Source organism: Suncus etruscus, chromosome 12, assembly GCF_024139225.1.
Source record: "Suncus etruscus isolate mSunEtr1 chromosome 12, mSunEtr1.pri.cur, whole genome shotgun sequence".
NCBI lineage: Eukaryota > Metazoa > Chordata > Mammalia > Eulipotyphla > Soricidae > Suncus > Suncus etruscus.
The window spans coordinates 29,901,501-29,918,635 of record NC_064859.1 but is presented as its reverse complement, the minus strand read 5'-3'; the positions used below and the strand labels follow the sequence as shown (position 1 = coordinate 29,918,635).

General features: G+C 37.8%; 1 protein-coding gene and 1 non-coding gene across 3 annotated transcripts in view; both read left to right on the top strand.

Moving 5' to 3' along the window:
• Positions 1-17,135, top strand: part of ACTR2 (actin related protein 2) — a 47,825-nt gene that overhangs the window by 16,541 nt on the left and 14,149 nt on the right. The window contains exons 2-6 of one of the 2 annotated variants that reach the window (XM_049784745.1): positions 1,352-1,369; positions 7,206-7,421; positions 12,016-12,088; positions 15,663-15,799; positions 16,677-16,826. In XM_049784745.1, the coding sequence (XP_049640702.1) occupies positions 1,367-1,369; positions 7,206-7,421; positions 12,016-12,088; positions 15,663-15,799; positions 16,677-16,826 (579 nt within the window). In that variant the 5' untranslated portion in view covers positions 1,352-1,366. The remainder of the gene's footprint in view (positions 1-1,351; positions 1,370-7,205; positions 7,422-12,015; positions 12,089-15,662; positions 15,800-16,676; positions 16,827-17,135) is intronic. The other variant, XM_049784744.1, reaches the window with a different exon arrangement.
• Positions 2,845-2,954, top strand: LOC126025112 (U6 spliceosomal RNA). The gene has a single exon (XR_007501158.1). It is a non-coding gene; the product is annotated as a U6 spliceosomal RNA (small nuclear RNA).

Sequence of the window (17,135 nt, the reverse complement as noted above, 5' to 3'; positions counted from 1 at the left end):
ATTTGATCCCTGGCATCCTATATGGTTCCTGGAGCACTGTCAGGAGTGATTCCTGAGTACAGAACCTGGAGTAACCTCGAGCATTACTAGGTGTAGCCCAAAAACTGGAAGAAAAAAAAGGTTACTAATTTACTTAAATTCTAGTGGCCTAAGAATTCAGTGATAGAAAATAAAGATAAATTCAGGAGCTACTAAAAGACTAGCTTTTTTAGCCTTATCTTTGATAGCCTTTGGCAAGACTTTAATAAATTGTTATATTATGACTAATTTTAAAGTCATTAGGGTGTGGGATTTTTTTTTTTTTATGGGAAGCATTTTATTGAGATCTCTAGGAAGATAGTAATAGCTGGTAGAGAGTTCGCTGTTGGGATTAGAGACTTAAGTTACACAGAGAATAAAAATAGCAATTGAAAGGTAGCTTCCTTGTTAATTAAAATACTTAAATTAGTGAATTATTTTAGCCTCTGTTTTGTTACAATCAAATCGAAAAACTTGATATGAGAGAAGAAAATGTCATATAAGAGTCAGATAATAGTGATAAAAATAGCCTTTAAAGTCATATTGATATACTCTTATTTAGTGTATCATTTCCTAACAAAGAATGGTTTATGTATTAGGAATAGTAACATGTTGGAGATATAATGAGTGATAACATATTTTTATTTTCCAACCTTATATTCAGTCATTGAATAATTTTTCAGTAACTTTCTTGCCTTTTAAATCCAAGTCCTAGAAATAAAACCATTTAATATTCTAATAAGACATTTTTGCTAAAAAAAAAATCCTTAGTAGATTTGTTCGTTTGGTTTGTTATTGTGTGTTTTGTGGGTCACTTATATTCAATCTTTTTAAATCTTTAAATATGTTTTTTTTCTTCCAATAAAAGACAGGAAGAGACCTATGTCAAATTTAACTTGACTTACTAGCTCTTGGAAATGTAACCCTAAAATTAAACACTACCTACTCATCTAGACCTTTTCTGTGAACTTATTTTCCTTAATTAAGATTAAGTCAAAAATGAATTTTTTAAAACTTTAATTTTAGGAATTCCTAGTGAATTGATACATACTTTTTGTTGTGTTAGCTAAAATGTGGTGGCAAACAAACAAAAAAAAAACCCTGGAAATTTAAATTGTATATAATGAGTGGAGTTTCATTCCAGATAAATAACTGTTCATGTTAATTTGGCCCTAGTTATTCACTCCTTAAAATATATTAGTACTGCATCTGACCTCAACCTAATTTGTCTCTATTGCTTGTATGTTTAAAAGTTTCAGTGAGGATTTTATGTAGGCCTTTTCTGACTCTTACTTCTACCTTCTCTCTCTTCACCTTTCTTGACCTGTTGAAGTAGAATAACAAAAAGATGGTAAGTGAGGTTAAACACATGCTCTGTTTGTTTTCCACTTTTGCTTGGTGGGACAGTAGTTGTTGTTTGTGTCCCGTTAGTATTGGGGAGGGTGGGTAATGCCATATTTCAGTTTTAAGTACTTTGATTTTTAACCTTTTCCATTGCTTTAATTTGGTGCAACTAATTAAGTCTTGTACTTTTTCTGATTGCATTTAGTGGGCCAACCCAGAGCTAATTACTAACATAGTTTTTGAAAATTATTTTCTTTTGTGTTTTTCTTTTGTAGATAAGTATTATTAAAATGGAGTGTGGTGCATAATAATAGAAAGCCTATTTTTTAATAGGGTCTGTATGATGTAGAAATTGGGGTGAAGTTAACTTAGATAAACCCAGTTTATTGACCAGTGTTTAATTAAAATTGTCTATCACTATATATATAATATATATTTTATACATAAATATATCTAGTGTGGTCTATGTGATTTTAACAAAAAGTAAAATTTTGATATGAACAATAAATGTATATTAGGTAATAAAAGAGTAGTAAAGACAAATTAGTGGTTTTCCATTCTATATTTATTAATAGGTAGCTATAACGTGTGGAGATAAATAAGAAGAGATGAAAGTCTTAGGAAAATTTTTCTGTAAACAATAAATTGTCCCCTAAATAAATATCATTATTTGGAGCTTGTTCTTTTGAACTAGTATAGTAGGCACATCTCTATTGACTAATTTTTCTGTGGTAGTCTCTGTGCTATTTTAGATTAGATTTTTTTTTTTGTATTATTTGTAGGTAGTTGGGGAAGACCAGACATTTCTAAGTGAAGTATTTCAGCGAGTAGCTGGAGTTGTTTTTTTAAATAAATAAATAAATTCATTTAAAAATGAAAATTTTCAGGTGGGTCAGGGAGATAGCTCCAGTGGAAGAGTACATGCCTATTTGGCCATTGACGTCAGTTCTTTTTTTTTTTGTTTGTTTTTGTTTTTGGGCCACACCCGGCGGTGCTCAGGGGTACTCCTGGCTGTCTGCTCAGAAATAGCTCCTGGCAGGCACGGGGGACCATATGGGACACCGGGATTCGAACCAACCACCTTTGGTCCTGGATCGGCTGCTTGCAAGGCAAACGCCGCTGTGTCTATCTCCTCCGGGCCCTTGGACGTCAGTTCTTGGCACTACATAGGGACCATCCCCTAGCACCTCCTTGAACTGATCCTGGTGACTCCCTTGGAGCATCAAATTATAACCCTCTCTGCTGGAAGTGGCCCCATATAGTTATGTATTTTGTATGTGTATAAATATATATGTAACTGTATATTTATACTTGAAAAGGAAATGTGGGTTAGGAAATATTGCTCAGTGGTAGAGCACAAACTTCTTTTCCCACAAATGATTCCTTGTATCCCTGCCTATATATGGAAATGTCTGTATTTTCCTATATGAAAAGGTCATGCAGTTTGTCCTAAAATCCTGAGGAGATTAAGAATGTATTTGTGTGCTCGCTTCGGGCAGCACATATACTAAAATTGGAACGATACAGAGAAGATTAAGCATGGCCCCTGCGCAAGGATGACACGCCAAATTCGTGAAGTGTTCCATATTTAAAAAAAAAAAAGAGTGTATTTGTAGGGCCAAAGAGATGGCACAGTGGTAGGGCATTTGCCTTGCATGCAGCTGATCCAGGACAGAGAGTGGTTTGAATCCCGACATCCCATCTGGTCCCCAAGTCTGCCAGGAGCGATTTCTGAGCACAGAGCCAGGAGTAGCCCCTGAGAGCTGCCAGGTGTGAACCAAAAATCAAAACCAAAAAAAAAGAGTGTACTTGCAAAGAATGATGTAGGTTTAACAAGCTTCAAAAAATTCTCTTCTATGGCACCAGAGTGGTCGTGCAAATGCGGACCACGGTTCCATCCCCCATTATCCCATATAGTTTCTTGAGCCAGGAGTGATTTCTGAGGGCATAGCCAGGAGTAATCTCTGAGCATCACTGGGTGTGGCCCAAAAAACAAAACAAACAAACAAAAAAAAATATATCTTTTAGGGGCCGGAGCGGTGGTGCAAGCGGTAGTGTGTTTGCCTGGCATGCACTAACCTAGGATGGACTGCAGTTTGATCCCCCAGCTTTCCAAGTCAGGAGCGATTTTTTTTTTTTTTTTTTGGTTTTCGGGCCACACTCGTTTGATGTTCAGGGGTTACTCCTGGCTAAGCACTCAGAAATTGCCCCTGGCTTGGGGGGACCATATGGGATGCCGGGGATCCAACCGCAGTCGAGAATCTTTCCTTGGCTAGCGCTTGCAAGGCAAAAAACACCTTACCTCTAGCGCCACCTCGCTGGCCCCAGGAGCAATTTCTGAGCGCAAAGCCGGGAGTAACCCCTGAGCATCACCGGATGTGGCCCAAAAACCAAAAAAAAAAAAAAATTCTCTTCTAGGAATTTGTGCTATAAAGTTGTATTTTCTTTATTCCCCCAATTTATATCAATTTTTTCAAAATTATTTTGATTAGTGTTATTTTTTTTTCAAAATTATTGTTGGCAAATAAAATCTATACAGTCTGCTTTTCAAATAATTTAAGTACTTTTGAAATGATATCTTAGATATGGAAATCTTCCCTTTTTTTATTTTATAGTTCTTTTATTTATTTTGGTTTCGGGGGAGCCACACCTGGCAGTGTCGCTCAGAGGTTATTCCTGACTCTGCGCTCAGAAATCATTCCTAGCAGGCTCTGGTCAGCCCTGTGCAAAGCAAACGCCCTACCAAGGTGCTATCTCTCCAGCTCCTGATATGGAAACTTTATTTTCAAGCTAATGGGTTATATTTTAGGCTTAAGGTCCAGACATGAGGTAGGTGAAAAAAAAAAATCTAAGGTCTCATATGATCACTTATAACATGATTCTGAGATACAAAGACAAGCTACAAAATGTATTTATAGTGTTTCACTTTTGGAAAATTTAAATGTTCTATGGAAGATGCTATGTTTTTTGGATCTTTAAATGATATTGATACTTTTTTAATTAAGTAGCTTAGGTTATTTATGAAATTTACACTACTCTAAGAAGCTAATTTCCTTCTATTCCTTCTCTTTGTTTAGGGAATTGGTAGGATATATAATGCCAGATGTTTCTTTCAGTTAATCCTTAATAGTGTGTATGTCCTAGCAGTATGTGGCTTTTATTTTGAGTTGGCATTGGGTCAGATGTATGTGTGCATGGAATAAAAAAATAAACATTTGATGGGGCCGGAGAGATAACATGGAGGTAAGGCGTTTGCCTTGAATGCAGAAGGACGGTGGTTGGAATCCCGGCATCCCATATGGTCCCCCGAGCCTGCCAGGAGTGATTTCTGAGCGTAGAGCTATGAGTAACCAACCCCTGAGCGCTGCCGGGTGTGACCCAAAAACCAAAAAAAAAAAAACACCCACAAAATTGAAACCAGACAATGCTTTAAATCTGTTAAAATGTGGTTGTCATTGAACTAATTGAACTAATACCTGTTTAATAAAAAGGAATATATTCTGAGGTAACAAAATTGCACATGAAAATGTATTTGTTAACAGCCCAAAGTAAATAGTAATAAATGAACTTACTGGTAGAAATTTTCTCCCAAACATTTTGTTTTTGTTTGGGGACTATACCTTAAGTTCTCAGGAGCTATTCCTAGTTAGGTTCTTGGAGGGGGAGGTGGGGGATGTGGACCCTCTGGTGCTGAGGCTCAAATATGGGCCTGCTGAGGCAGAGCATGCACACTGTACCTTTGAGTAATCATAACTCTTTCTTCTTTAACATCTTGTTAAGCATGGTTGTGAAAATGTTAGTGAAACCATGTATCTACTACCTAGATTCTGGCCATAATATTTATTATACTGATTTATCATATAACTATTCATTATATATTTAAAGTATCATCAGGATACTGCTCCCTAATTAACTCAGAATATGTATCTTGAACCAGAGTTCACAGATAAAGACTTTTGTTTTGCATTTTCCTGTTAGAAGACTCTAAACAGTATTTTAGAAATGTGAGTATTAAGTATCGTAAAGTGACTTTGTAAGAAATTAGTTGTACAGAGATGTTTTAGTGAATGTTTCTAGCATCTCCTTTAACCTTATTTTTCTTTTTTGTTGTTGCTTTCAGTGGATTTTCCAGAAACTTGTTGTTGTTGTTTTATTTTTAAAATAGAGTCATCACCCTAGTTTTACCTCTGACCTGTTTTTATTGAAAGTTTTAATGTGGGGCCGGAGAGATAGCATGGAGGTAAGGCGTTTGCCTTTCATGCAGGAGGTCATCGGTTCGAATCCCGGCATCCCATATGGCCCCCCCGTGCCTGCCAGGAACAATTTCTGAGCCTGGAGCCAGGAATAATCTCTGAGCACTGCCGGGTGTGACCCAAAAACCACAAAAAAAAAAAGAAAAAAAAAAAAAAGAAAGTTTTAATGTGAAGATTTGGTTGCTCATGTGCCTCAGTGGTTGAGCACTACTTTCATGTATAAAGCCCTGAGTTTAATCCCTGGCATCACAAACAAGAAAATATGTATTTATATATTTAAAACTTTTTAAATATTGGTATTTTTTCTTTTTCATTTCTCCATATTTATTTTTAATGGTTTTCTATTTCCTTTGTTACTGCAATAACCAGACCACATACCTTAATTGTGGTGCTTGTATACTCTTGATTGCAGTGTGTCAGAACTAGATTGCAGATTTGTGGCACCAGGGATTTCAAAATGTGATGCTGCTGGGATCAAATTCAGTGTGTTGGATGGTGCCTGGGATCAGACCTTCAATCCCACAGTGCATGGCAGGCCCACCACTGAGCTGTACCAGGCCTGTATCTTACATTTAAGGGATTATAGCAAATTGTAGGTATTTCTGGTACTTAAAAAGAAAAATTGAACTCCTTAGTGCATACGGAAAATAAGGTTATTTAATATCTTGAGTAGTTGATTCCTAGAATAAATTTAAATTCTAGGACATCGGTAACCTTATTTTACATTAAAAAATATCTGACTTTTCAAATGTGGCTCATGTTAAGTGTTCTTTCATTGGAAACAAGACCTGTGAGTATTCTGTTTTGTGTGTGATGGCATAACTTTCCAGTAATATACTTTAAGATGAGAAAGGTTATTCGTGGAATAATTTTCTAAAAGGTATTTTCTTGTATCACATGTTTTAGTAATTCAAATTCTTATTCATCAGTGGTAAGGCATATAAAAAATTTTTTACTTCAGTTTTAGTGTGGGCATATGTACATAGAAGTTTGTGAAATTTACCAAGGGGTGGCATTATTATATTTATATAATATATTATTATAAATAATAAATATTTATAGCATAAAGATTAATCATTTCGATTTTTGCTTCTTTTATTATGCCTCTAATCTTTATACTTATTTTGACATTTAGTACATAGAAATATGCTGCATGTATCAAGCATTTTTCTACACATTTCCTCCCTTTCCCTGCCATGCTGTTTCACCTAACAGACCATATTTTTTAAGCAAATATTTAAGCAAAAGAAATAGATGGAAAAAAAAAATCATACAAAACCCATTAAAATAAGAAAATGTAGGGTTTATCTGTACTAATACGCTTTTCTTTCGGAAACATTTAATAAAGGTAAGGTCAGTTTGTTGACTTAAACCACATTGTGTGTAAACATTGTTATTTATTATCACAAATAAACTTTGTTCTTGAAAGCGAAGATTTATGGTTTACATTTAATGGAATAAAGAAATTTATCAGAAGTGCTAGAAAGATTAAAATTAGTTATTATAAGACTTGAGAATATTATAAACATAATTTTATGGAGTTATTTTTATATAAAAAAAGTCTAAAGCTTTAATATTATAATTTTTTAGGATCTTATGGTTGGTGATGAGGCAAGTGAATTACGCTCAATGTTAGAAGTTAACTACCCTATGGAAAATGGTATAGTACGAAATTGGGATGACATGAAACACCTGTGGGACTATACATTTGGACCAGAAAAACTTAACATAGATACCAGAAATTGTAAAATATTACTCACAGAACCTCCTATGAACCCAACCAAAAACAGAGAGAAGATTGTAGAGGTAAGTTTCTACATTGAATATAATTACTTGTATTTCTGTAATACAATGTGAAAGCAGCATTTTCTACTAATCATTGATATTAAGATAAAGAGAAGAAAATGCCATGCACACCCCCTTCCTATTTATAATCCTCTAATTATATTTAGTTTTTTTTTATTTTGAGTAGGACTTACTGGTAAAGAAAAATCTGCATCTAGTTGGGATATATAGCTGCTCCTCCCCACTTCCTCTACTCTCCCTCTTCTCCCATGAGTTAATTGGAATGGTTTTTGGAATATAGTAGGTGCTAAAAGTGGGGAAAGTGGAGGTTAAGGGATGTGGGGAATGGAGAAGGTTGTATGTTTTACATAGGGTGTGATGTCTGTAGAAGGTGATATTTAAACAAAGATTGTAAAGGAGTTAGCCAGAGTCTATAAGAGATGGTGAGGGGCCGGGCGGTGGCGCTGGAGGTAAGGTGCCTGCCTTGCCTGCTCTAGCCTAGGACGGACCACGGTTCGATCCCCCGGCGTCCCATATGGTCCCCCAAGAAGCCAGGAGCAACTTCTGAGCGCATAGCCAGGAGTAACCCCTGAGCGTCACAGGGTGTGGCCCAAAAACCAAAAAAAAAAAAAAAAAAAGAGATGGTGAACATCCAGGCAAAGGAAAAGCTAATAGCTAATGTCAAGTTCTTATGATGGGAATATGATTGGCATTATTAGTTGTAAAGGAATCCAATGAAAGGAGAGCAACAATAAATGAGGTCAGAGGAATACTACATAAAGAATAATGTTCACAAGGAGGACAGTACTGAGAAGGCAAGGACCAGGGAGAGAGGAAGTGCTACTAAAAGATTTAAAAGGCCTAAAGATAAACAGTTACACACAACAGAAATTCACATAGTTAATAATGTTTCCCAAAGTAGGTGATACTGACCTCCGGTTTGGAGTGCTGAAATGGTCCAGGGGGCTATGGTAGACTCAAAGAAGGTAGATTTCCCTGGGTGGTCAGTCTCAGTATTTTATTTCTTTTGTTTGGGGCCACACTCAGTGGTCCTTAGGGCTTACTCCTGACTGCACTCAGGGATCACTCCTGGCAGGCCTTAAGGGGACTATTGTGGTTGTCTATATTAGAAACCCGGTTGACTGTGTGCAAGACAAGAACCCTACCATTGCTCTTACCCTGGCAGTCAGCCAAATACGTGTGGAAACTGCCGAGTTTAACTGTCAAGGCTATTTTTTACATTTATATACAAGGTAGAGAAACTATTTTGAATGTTCTGCTTGTCTTTTACTACTTTGTGTAAATTTTTTTTAATATTATGGATAAATATTGATGGAAACTTTGGGAGGAGCTTGTTTAAAATCTACATTGAAACTCAGTTTCTAGAGGTTTTTAGAGTTTTTAGATTTTCTAGAGTGTCTGAGGCTTTTATTAGAGACTGGGCCAGGCTTGGCAGTGCTCAAGGGCTGCCTCTAGTGGTGGTCAGGGGATTGAATTTCGACCTGCCTTAGAGACAAAGCTTTTGGGCCAGAAAGATAGCATGTAGGTAAGGCGTTTGCCTTGCACGCAGAAGATCAGTGGTTTGAATTCCGGTTTTGAATTCCGGCCTCCCATATGGTCCACTGAGCCTGCCAGGAGTGATTTCTGAGCATAGAGCTAGGAGTAACCCCTGAGCGCTGCCGGGTGTGACCCAAAAACAAAAACAAAAACAAAAAAAAAAGAAAAAGAAACAAAGTTTTGCTCCAGTTTTCTGTCTGGAGCTAATTACCCAGCTCTATAAGAATTCTAGTTCAGGGGGCCGGGCGGTGGCGCTAAAGGTAAGGTGCCTGCCTTGCCTGCGCTAGCCTTGGACGGACCGCGGTTCGATCCCCCGGTGTCCCATATGGTCCCCCAAGCCAGGAGCAACTTCTGAGCACATAGCCAGGAGTAACCCCTGAGCGTTACCGGGTGTGGCCCAAAAACACCAAAAAAAAAAAAAAAAAAAAGAATTCTAGTTCAGGATTTTAGTTTCAGAAACCTATATGACTTTTTATACTTCATATTTTAATGTCCTTTTCTGTTACCCCTATAACAGAAGATGGTATTTTATTACATTAATTTAAGTTGCACTTTATTTTTTTAAAATGATTTACAGCTATTTACTTATATTTTGTGATAAACAGGTAATCATTTGTAACTACTATTACTTTTTAACAACAATACATTATCACAGTGTATAAATAATTTTATTTTGAATCTAAAGGTATCTGGATACATGTTTAGGAAAGCAACAAGATTTCAGAATGACTATAAGATTTCTTTCAGATAAAATGTTAGGGAGATGTTATTTAGTCTGGATGCTTCTTCTAATTAGCAGTTTGGGTAGACAATATAATTTTTAATCTGTTTTAAAAAAGACAAGAATTGGGACCCGGAGAGATAGCACAGTGGCGTTTGCCTTGCAAGCAGCCGATCCAGGACCAAAGGTGGTGCCTGCCAGGAGCTATTTCTGAGCAGACAGCCAGGAGTAACCCCTGAGCACTGCTGGGTGTGGCCCAAAAACAAAAAACAAAACAAAACAAAACAAAAAAGACAAGAATTGGTCTCATAGCTCTCTTAAGAGTTACCTTATTTTATACTCTTAATTGCTTGTGAGTGCTAACTTGGCAGTGATTGTTAAGGCACTACTTTGATATCATCTAGAATTGTCTTATTTCTTAAGTGATCTTCTCTTTCTTCACCCCCAAATTCTCTGGATTAGCTATTTGATGTCTAGATTAGACTATTTGAAAATGGTACGAAAGGACAGAGAGATAGCACAGCAGTTTGGTGTTTGCCAAACCTGGGAGAGACCCGATTTGATTTCTTGATTCCTGACATCCCATATGGTTCTCTGAACCTGTCAGGAGTGACTTCTGAGGGCAGAGCCAGGAGTAATACCTGAGTGCCACTGTGTCCCAAAAACCAACCAATCAATAAATAAATAAAGTTAAAAAAAAAAAAAAAGAAAATGGTACCGAATTTTCCCTGTGCAGGGGTCAGTGAGATATTTAGGCATACAAAATTTATTGTAACTTTATCCCTGCATCCCAACTTACAACTGAATTTCCTTTTTTTTTTTTTTTGGTTTTTGGTTTTTGGGTCACACCCGGTGGTGCTCAGGGGTTACTCCTGGCTGTCTGCTCAGAAATAGCTCCTGGCAGGAAAGGGGGACCATATGGGACACCGGGATTCGAACCAACCACTTTTGGTCCTGGATTGGCTGCTTGCAAGGCAAACGCCGCTGTGCTATCTCTCCGGGCCCACAACTGAATTTCCTAATCTTAAATTTTCATTTGCTCTTATTTCTTTAACGTTCTCCTTTTTCCTTTTGCTATGCAAAAGAAGCTAGGAAGAATTCAATTATTAGGTGAAGATTTAGCTTCTTTTGTGCCCAGTGTGTCCTACCTTCAGGCTGGCAACTAACTGTAAAAGGGAAAGCCTATACTCTACTGCTTCCTCTTCCAAGTTGCCTTCCTCTCAAAATCTACCAGCATTTCTCTTAATGCCAGTGGTTTCAGATAGTTGTAGTTTTTGTTTTTATTTTGTATAGTTTCTAATTGAACTTAGTGGCATTGTCAATTAAATTACTTATTCCTTATTATAATGTATAAGGATTATCAGGCTCTAATATAATATTGCCTTCCCATTTTGTTCCATTCACCTGCCTGCTCATAACTCAACCAATCACAGTAATCTTCCAAGTTCTTTTAGGTTGGACTATGGGGCTGAGACCCTGGGTTCTATCCCTAGAGTATTAAAGGACACAAATTCTCTTGGCACTTTTTTTTGGAGGCGGGGAGTCACATCTGGTAGTGTTGGAAGAGGAGGTGGGGGACTATTCTCGGTTTATTGCTCAGAGATGGCTCCTGACAGTGTTCAGAGATCCATGGGATTCTGGAGTCAACCCTGAGGTTTTCACACCTTTGTGCTATCTCCCTGGTCCCACCTCTGGGGTCTTTTTGTTTACTTTTTTTTTTACAGAGGATGTTCCTGTTTACTGTCTTCCAGCACTAAGTATGGACTAATTATGGTGCCTGAGTACATTTGTAACCAGGAAGGGCACAAGGAAAATCTCACAGGTAGTTCAGTGTGTGGCTAAGGGTGGAGCAGCAGCCAGGTTCAGGCATGAAGTCAGGCTCTGCAGCTTAAGCATTGTTTTTGCCAACAATTAGGAATTAACTGTTAATTTTATTACCATCTTATTTTACAACTGCTTTGTAAGCTACTAAAAGTAGAGCCACTGGCTTAGGTTAAGGAAAAGGAATAAGGAGAGGGATCAATACTTAGCATTTCTATAGTTTGTTTTTTAATTAAAGAATATTTTCCTTCTGGAATATTAGAAGAACTTCTATCAAGTGTATAAAGTTTTATTTTAATATAATTAGTCATTGACTAAACACTCAAATCTTAATACCACTTATGAAACATTTTGGGACTCAATTGTGTATCCAAAAATTTGCAGGACTTTTAACAGAGAAAAGAATAGGTAAAAGAAATAAAGGCTTTGACTGGCATCTCTTTGAGAGAGAAAGCATGTATACTGTATATAACTTCCAATACCAATGTTTTTTTTTCTTTTCTTCTGTGTATTCAGGTAATGTTTGAAACTTACCAGTTTTCTGGTGTGTATGTAGCCATCCAGGCAGTTCTGACTTTGTATGCTCAAGGTAGGTCAAGATTATTCTTAGAAAAATAAATTCAGGAAATGTTTATGAAGTATAGTTTATGTTGGTGTAATTGATTTTCCAATAAGTTATGCATTTAAAATTTGCCCATCTATCATTGTATGTGCATGTGTCACACCTGGTAATGCTCAGGGTTATTCCTGGCTCTGCATTCTGGAATTGTTCCGGAGCTGTTCACTGGGAATCTATAGGATGCCAGAAATCAAGCCCAGTTGGGGCATGTAAGACAAAAACCTTACTCTTTGTACTGTCTCTCTAGCCCCTACATTTTAACTTCATTTATTTATTTTTCATGGGGAAAGGCGAGCTTGGGTCACACACTCTGGTGCTCAGAGGTCATTCTTGGTGTGCTGGGGATCAAACTGGTTGACTGCATGTAAACCAGGTGCTTTACCCCTATACTATCTGGCCCTATGTCCATTTATTTTTTTTTTAATCGAGGCACCCTGATTTATAATGTTATTCTAATTGAGTTAGGCATGCAATGTTTCAACACCAATTCCTTCACTGGTATTTTCCTGTTTTCCTCCACCAATTTCCCCTTTTCTTTCCAACTACCCACTCTTATTCTGCCTCTGGAAAGCACCTCTTTTTTTTTTTTTCTTTAGGTGCAGTGGGTTACATTAGTGTTACTGATATGGTTGTATAAGTGACATTTTACTGTCTTCCAGCACCCCTTTCTTCCTCCTCTACCGTGACCCCTAATTTCCACCATGGTAGTCGTGCTCTCCTTCCCCTACCCTTTCCCAGTGGCATGCATCTTTATGTTCTTCATTTCTGTTGGCTCTGGGCATTTATTATCCCCTTACTGTGTTTCTTTATATCTCCATGTGAGAGAGATCAAATTGGGGTTGGCTTTGTGCAAGTTAAGTGTCTTACGCCTATACTATATCTCTGGCCCTGTTTCTCTTTTTTTTTTGGGGGGGGCCACACCCATTTGATGCTCAGGGGTTACTCCTGGCTAAGCACTCAGAAATTGCCCCTGGCTTGGGGGGACCATATGGGACGTCGGGGGATCGAACCACAGTCCTTCCTTGGCTGGCGCTTGCAAGGCAGACACCTTACCTCTAGCACCACCTCAGCTGCCCCCTGTTTCTCTTTTTTTTAGCAGATAAGAATTTAAGGCAAAAAGAAAGTTTCCAATTTTTAAAAATAAAGAAGTTTATTTACTCTTTCTTTCCATAAACTTAAACTTTTGTTGTTGTTGTTGTTGTTGAATTTGGGATGTTTTCTTTTTTTTAATATATTTTTATTTAAGTAACATGATCATATTTGGGTTACAGTCATAACCAGAACACCTCCCTTCACCAGTGTAACATTACCCCCTCCCCCTTCCCATCCCCTGCCTGTATTCGAGACAGGCATTCTACTACAGTTATTTGTTTTTAAGTTCAGTAAGTTGTATTTTTTTTTCTTAAAGGATAAGAGTAAAAAAATATATTAAAGGTGTGATAGTGGGAATCGCCATTGTTTGCATAGGTCCAGAAAAATGGGAAAATGGAGAAAAACTCCTTGACCTGATTACAAAAAGGCCTCACCCTAGAAGTTTATTGGCATAAGAGAATTTGGGATGTTTTCTAGATGGTGCTCCGATAACTCTAGAGCTTGATGATATTTGTATAGATCAAACTAAGTCTATCAGCTATCCTTTTGCTCTGGTCCAGAAAAGACTGCTTTGAAATCCCTATCCCTGCCCTCATTTTGGCTCTACCTGGCAGTGCTTCAGGGCCACTCCTGGCATTGGAGGCTAGAGTAGGGGGATCCTGTGGTTGGTTCCAGGGCTCTAACATCTGGCTTCTGCATACAAACACATGTGCTATATACCATGAAGCCACCTCCACAGCCCTTGTTTTAACTGTATTTGGGTAAAATTGACCTTCACAGGTTTTAATCAGTATTTATAAGTTTATTTCTGTCTCATGAGAAGATAGCTTATCTCAATTCTTTGTGTGTGTGTGTGTGTGTGTGTGTGTGTGTGTGTGTGTGTGTGTGTGTGTGTGTGTGTGTGTGTGTGTGTGTGTGTGGTTTCTGGGTCACACCCAGCAGTGCTCAGGGGTTACTCCTGGCTCCATGCTCAGAAATTGCTCCTGGCAGGCACGGGGGACCATATGGGACACTGGGATTCGAACCAATGACCTCCTGCATGAAAGGCAAACGCCTTACCTCCATGCTATCTCTCCAGCCCCAAGCTTATCTCAATTCTTGATGTTTAGGTGTCTTTTGTTGAGAGCCAACTAAGAACAAAACACTTGAAACTAAAAATATTGAAATGAGATAATGGAGTTCATGCATGTCTATGTTAATAAAGAGAAAGGAAGGAATGTTTGGTTTGTTTGATTTGGGGTCACACCAGGTGGTACTTTGGAGCTGCTCTTGACGCAGTACACAGGGGTCACTCCCAAGGTTGCTCCTGATGGTACTAATTTTTATTTATTTATTTTCCCTTTTTGTTACTAGGGAAATAAATCAGAAGTTTCTTTTCCTGAATTTAGGAGAGCTGGTATATCTATCTAAAAGTGGATATCTAACTCTTGCAGCCATTTTACTTTTAAATAGTATATAATAAAAGTAAGACAGCCCCTTTGCTGCTCTTTCCTATAAAGGCATATTGCTCCTGGTTTCAGTTAAATAATTGAAGTGATCTTTTCACTAGCCAAGATGAATTGTACTCAGGTTTCTAGGTATCTTTTACTGGCAGATACTGTTCCAGAACAACATGGCTTTGAATCTACAATATGGCAAAAATAATAACTAGATTATTTTATTAAGTTTATTACCAATTTTTGTGATATTTACCTTTCACACTAATTCCCATAAGTAACTATGATGTACAGAAAATTTTAGGAGATTGGGGGGGGGAATTGGCCACATCAGGTGGTGCTCAGGGTTACTCCTATTTTCATGGTCAAGAATTCTTCCTGGCAGTGCGTGGGGGATCATATAGGATGCTGGGGACCTAACCCGGGGACCTTACCTGCTGTAATTGCTCTCTGGCCCCATAAAATTTTTGGAGATTTTATTTTATTTATTTATTTTATTTTTTGGTTTTTGGGTCACACCCGGCAGTGCTCAGGGGTTACTCCTGGCTGTCTGCTCAGAAATAGCTCCTGGCAGGCACAGGGGACCATATGGGACACCGGGATTCGAACCAACCACCTTTGGTCCTGGATCGGCTGCTTGCAAGGCAAATGCCGCTGTGCTATCTCTCCGGGCCCCGGAGATTTTATATTGGAAAGACATATAGTCTTGAGCTTCAAGAACAGGTTCTGATTTGTTGTTGTTGTTGTTGTTGTTGTTGTTGTTGTTCTACCTCTTAGAATCTTTCTCTTCTGGACTAGCACATGATTAGGTTACAAAGTTTCTCACAAGAGACATGTACTTGATGCTAGTGTTGATATAGTAGAAAAACCACCAAATAAGAAAATAGTAAAGAAAACACTTTTCATCCTCCTAGTTGTTGGAGTTCTAGACTGGTTAAAAATGTTGGTATTTGAAATTTGCTAGCTTCTCCCTTTCTGAGTTGGTTTTGACTCATCCCTTCATGTTTCCTCCACAGGTTTATTGACCGGAGTGGTGGTAGACTCTGGAGATGGTGTCACTCATATCTGCCCGGTATATGAAGGCTTTTCTCTCCCTCACCTTACCAGGAGACTGGATATTGCTGGGAGAGATATTACCCGGTATCTTATCAAGGTAAGCAAACGAAAATAGAAATTGGGTTTTTGTTGGACCGAAGAGAGAACCCAGTGGACTGAGCACTTGCTCTGTATCCAGTTCTAGTCTCAGCACTTCATGGTCTTCTAAGCACAGAGCACAAAACTGACAAAAATTTAAAAGAAAAATTTTTTTTGTATCATTTGTTTGGGTGCTGGAGATAAATGTCAGGTTTCATACATAGGAAGCTTGTGTTCTAATACCAAACTACATTCCTGACCCCGTTAATATTAAAAAAAAAATGTTCAGGGGCCAGAGAGATAGCATGGAGGCAAGGCGTTTGCCTTGCATGCAGAAGGATGGTGGTTCTAATCCTGGCATCCCATATGGTCCCCTAAGCCTGCCGGCGCCGATTTCTGAGCTTAGAGCCAGGAGTAACCCCTGAGCGCTGCCGAGTGTGACCCAGAAACCAAAAATTAATATATACAATTTTATATCTTTTTTTGGGGGGGGGGCCACACCCTGCAGCACTCAGGAGTTACTCCTGGCTCTCTGCTCAGAAATGTATATATTAATTTTAAGTATATTAGCATGATTCAATATTTATATATATTACAAAGTTTTGTAAGTCTGTTTCACCAACCAATAAGCAATATTTTTCCTGATTTTTGTGATGAAAACTTAGTAATAGACTTTTGATTATCAAAACTGCCTTGATATTAGCATTCAATCACCACTTTTTAAAAAAAAACTAACTTTTTTCAAGCTTTTTTTACTTTTTACACATTTATTCATAAGCTATTCTATTACTTTCATTTCTGAAATATTCAAGAACAGCTAAAGATTTTGGTTTTTAGGTATTTAGTGGGTAATGATTGTGAACTTACTGCTGTTTTATTTATTTTTTTAACATCAGCTGCTTTTATTGCGGGGATACGCCTTCAATCATTCTGCTGATTTTGAAACAGTTCGCATGATTAAAGAAAAATTGTGTTATGTGGGATATAATATTGAACAAGAGCAGAAACTGGCCTTAGAAACCACAGTATTAGTTGAATCTTACACAGTAAGTATTTCCAGTGTATAATTTATGTTAAAGTACAATGATTCTTAGTTTCCTTAGGAAATATTTTTGGAGTTCATTTATTCGTGTTGAATTGTTATAGTATGTGTGATCTTTAACATATTTGTATATTAAGATACTGTGGTTTGGGACTGAAGCGATAGATAGCACAATGAGCAGGATATTTGTTTTGTATGCAGCTGACCCGGGTTCAATCCCTGGCAGCCCATATGGTCCTCCAAGCCTACCAAGAGTAATTTCTGAGCACAAAGCCAGGAGTAACCCCTGCGTGCTGCCATGTGTGGCCCAACC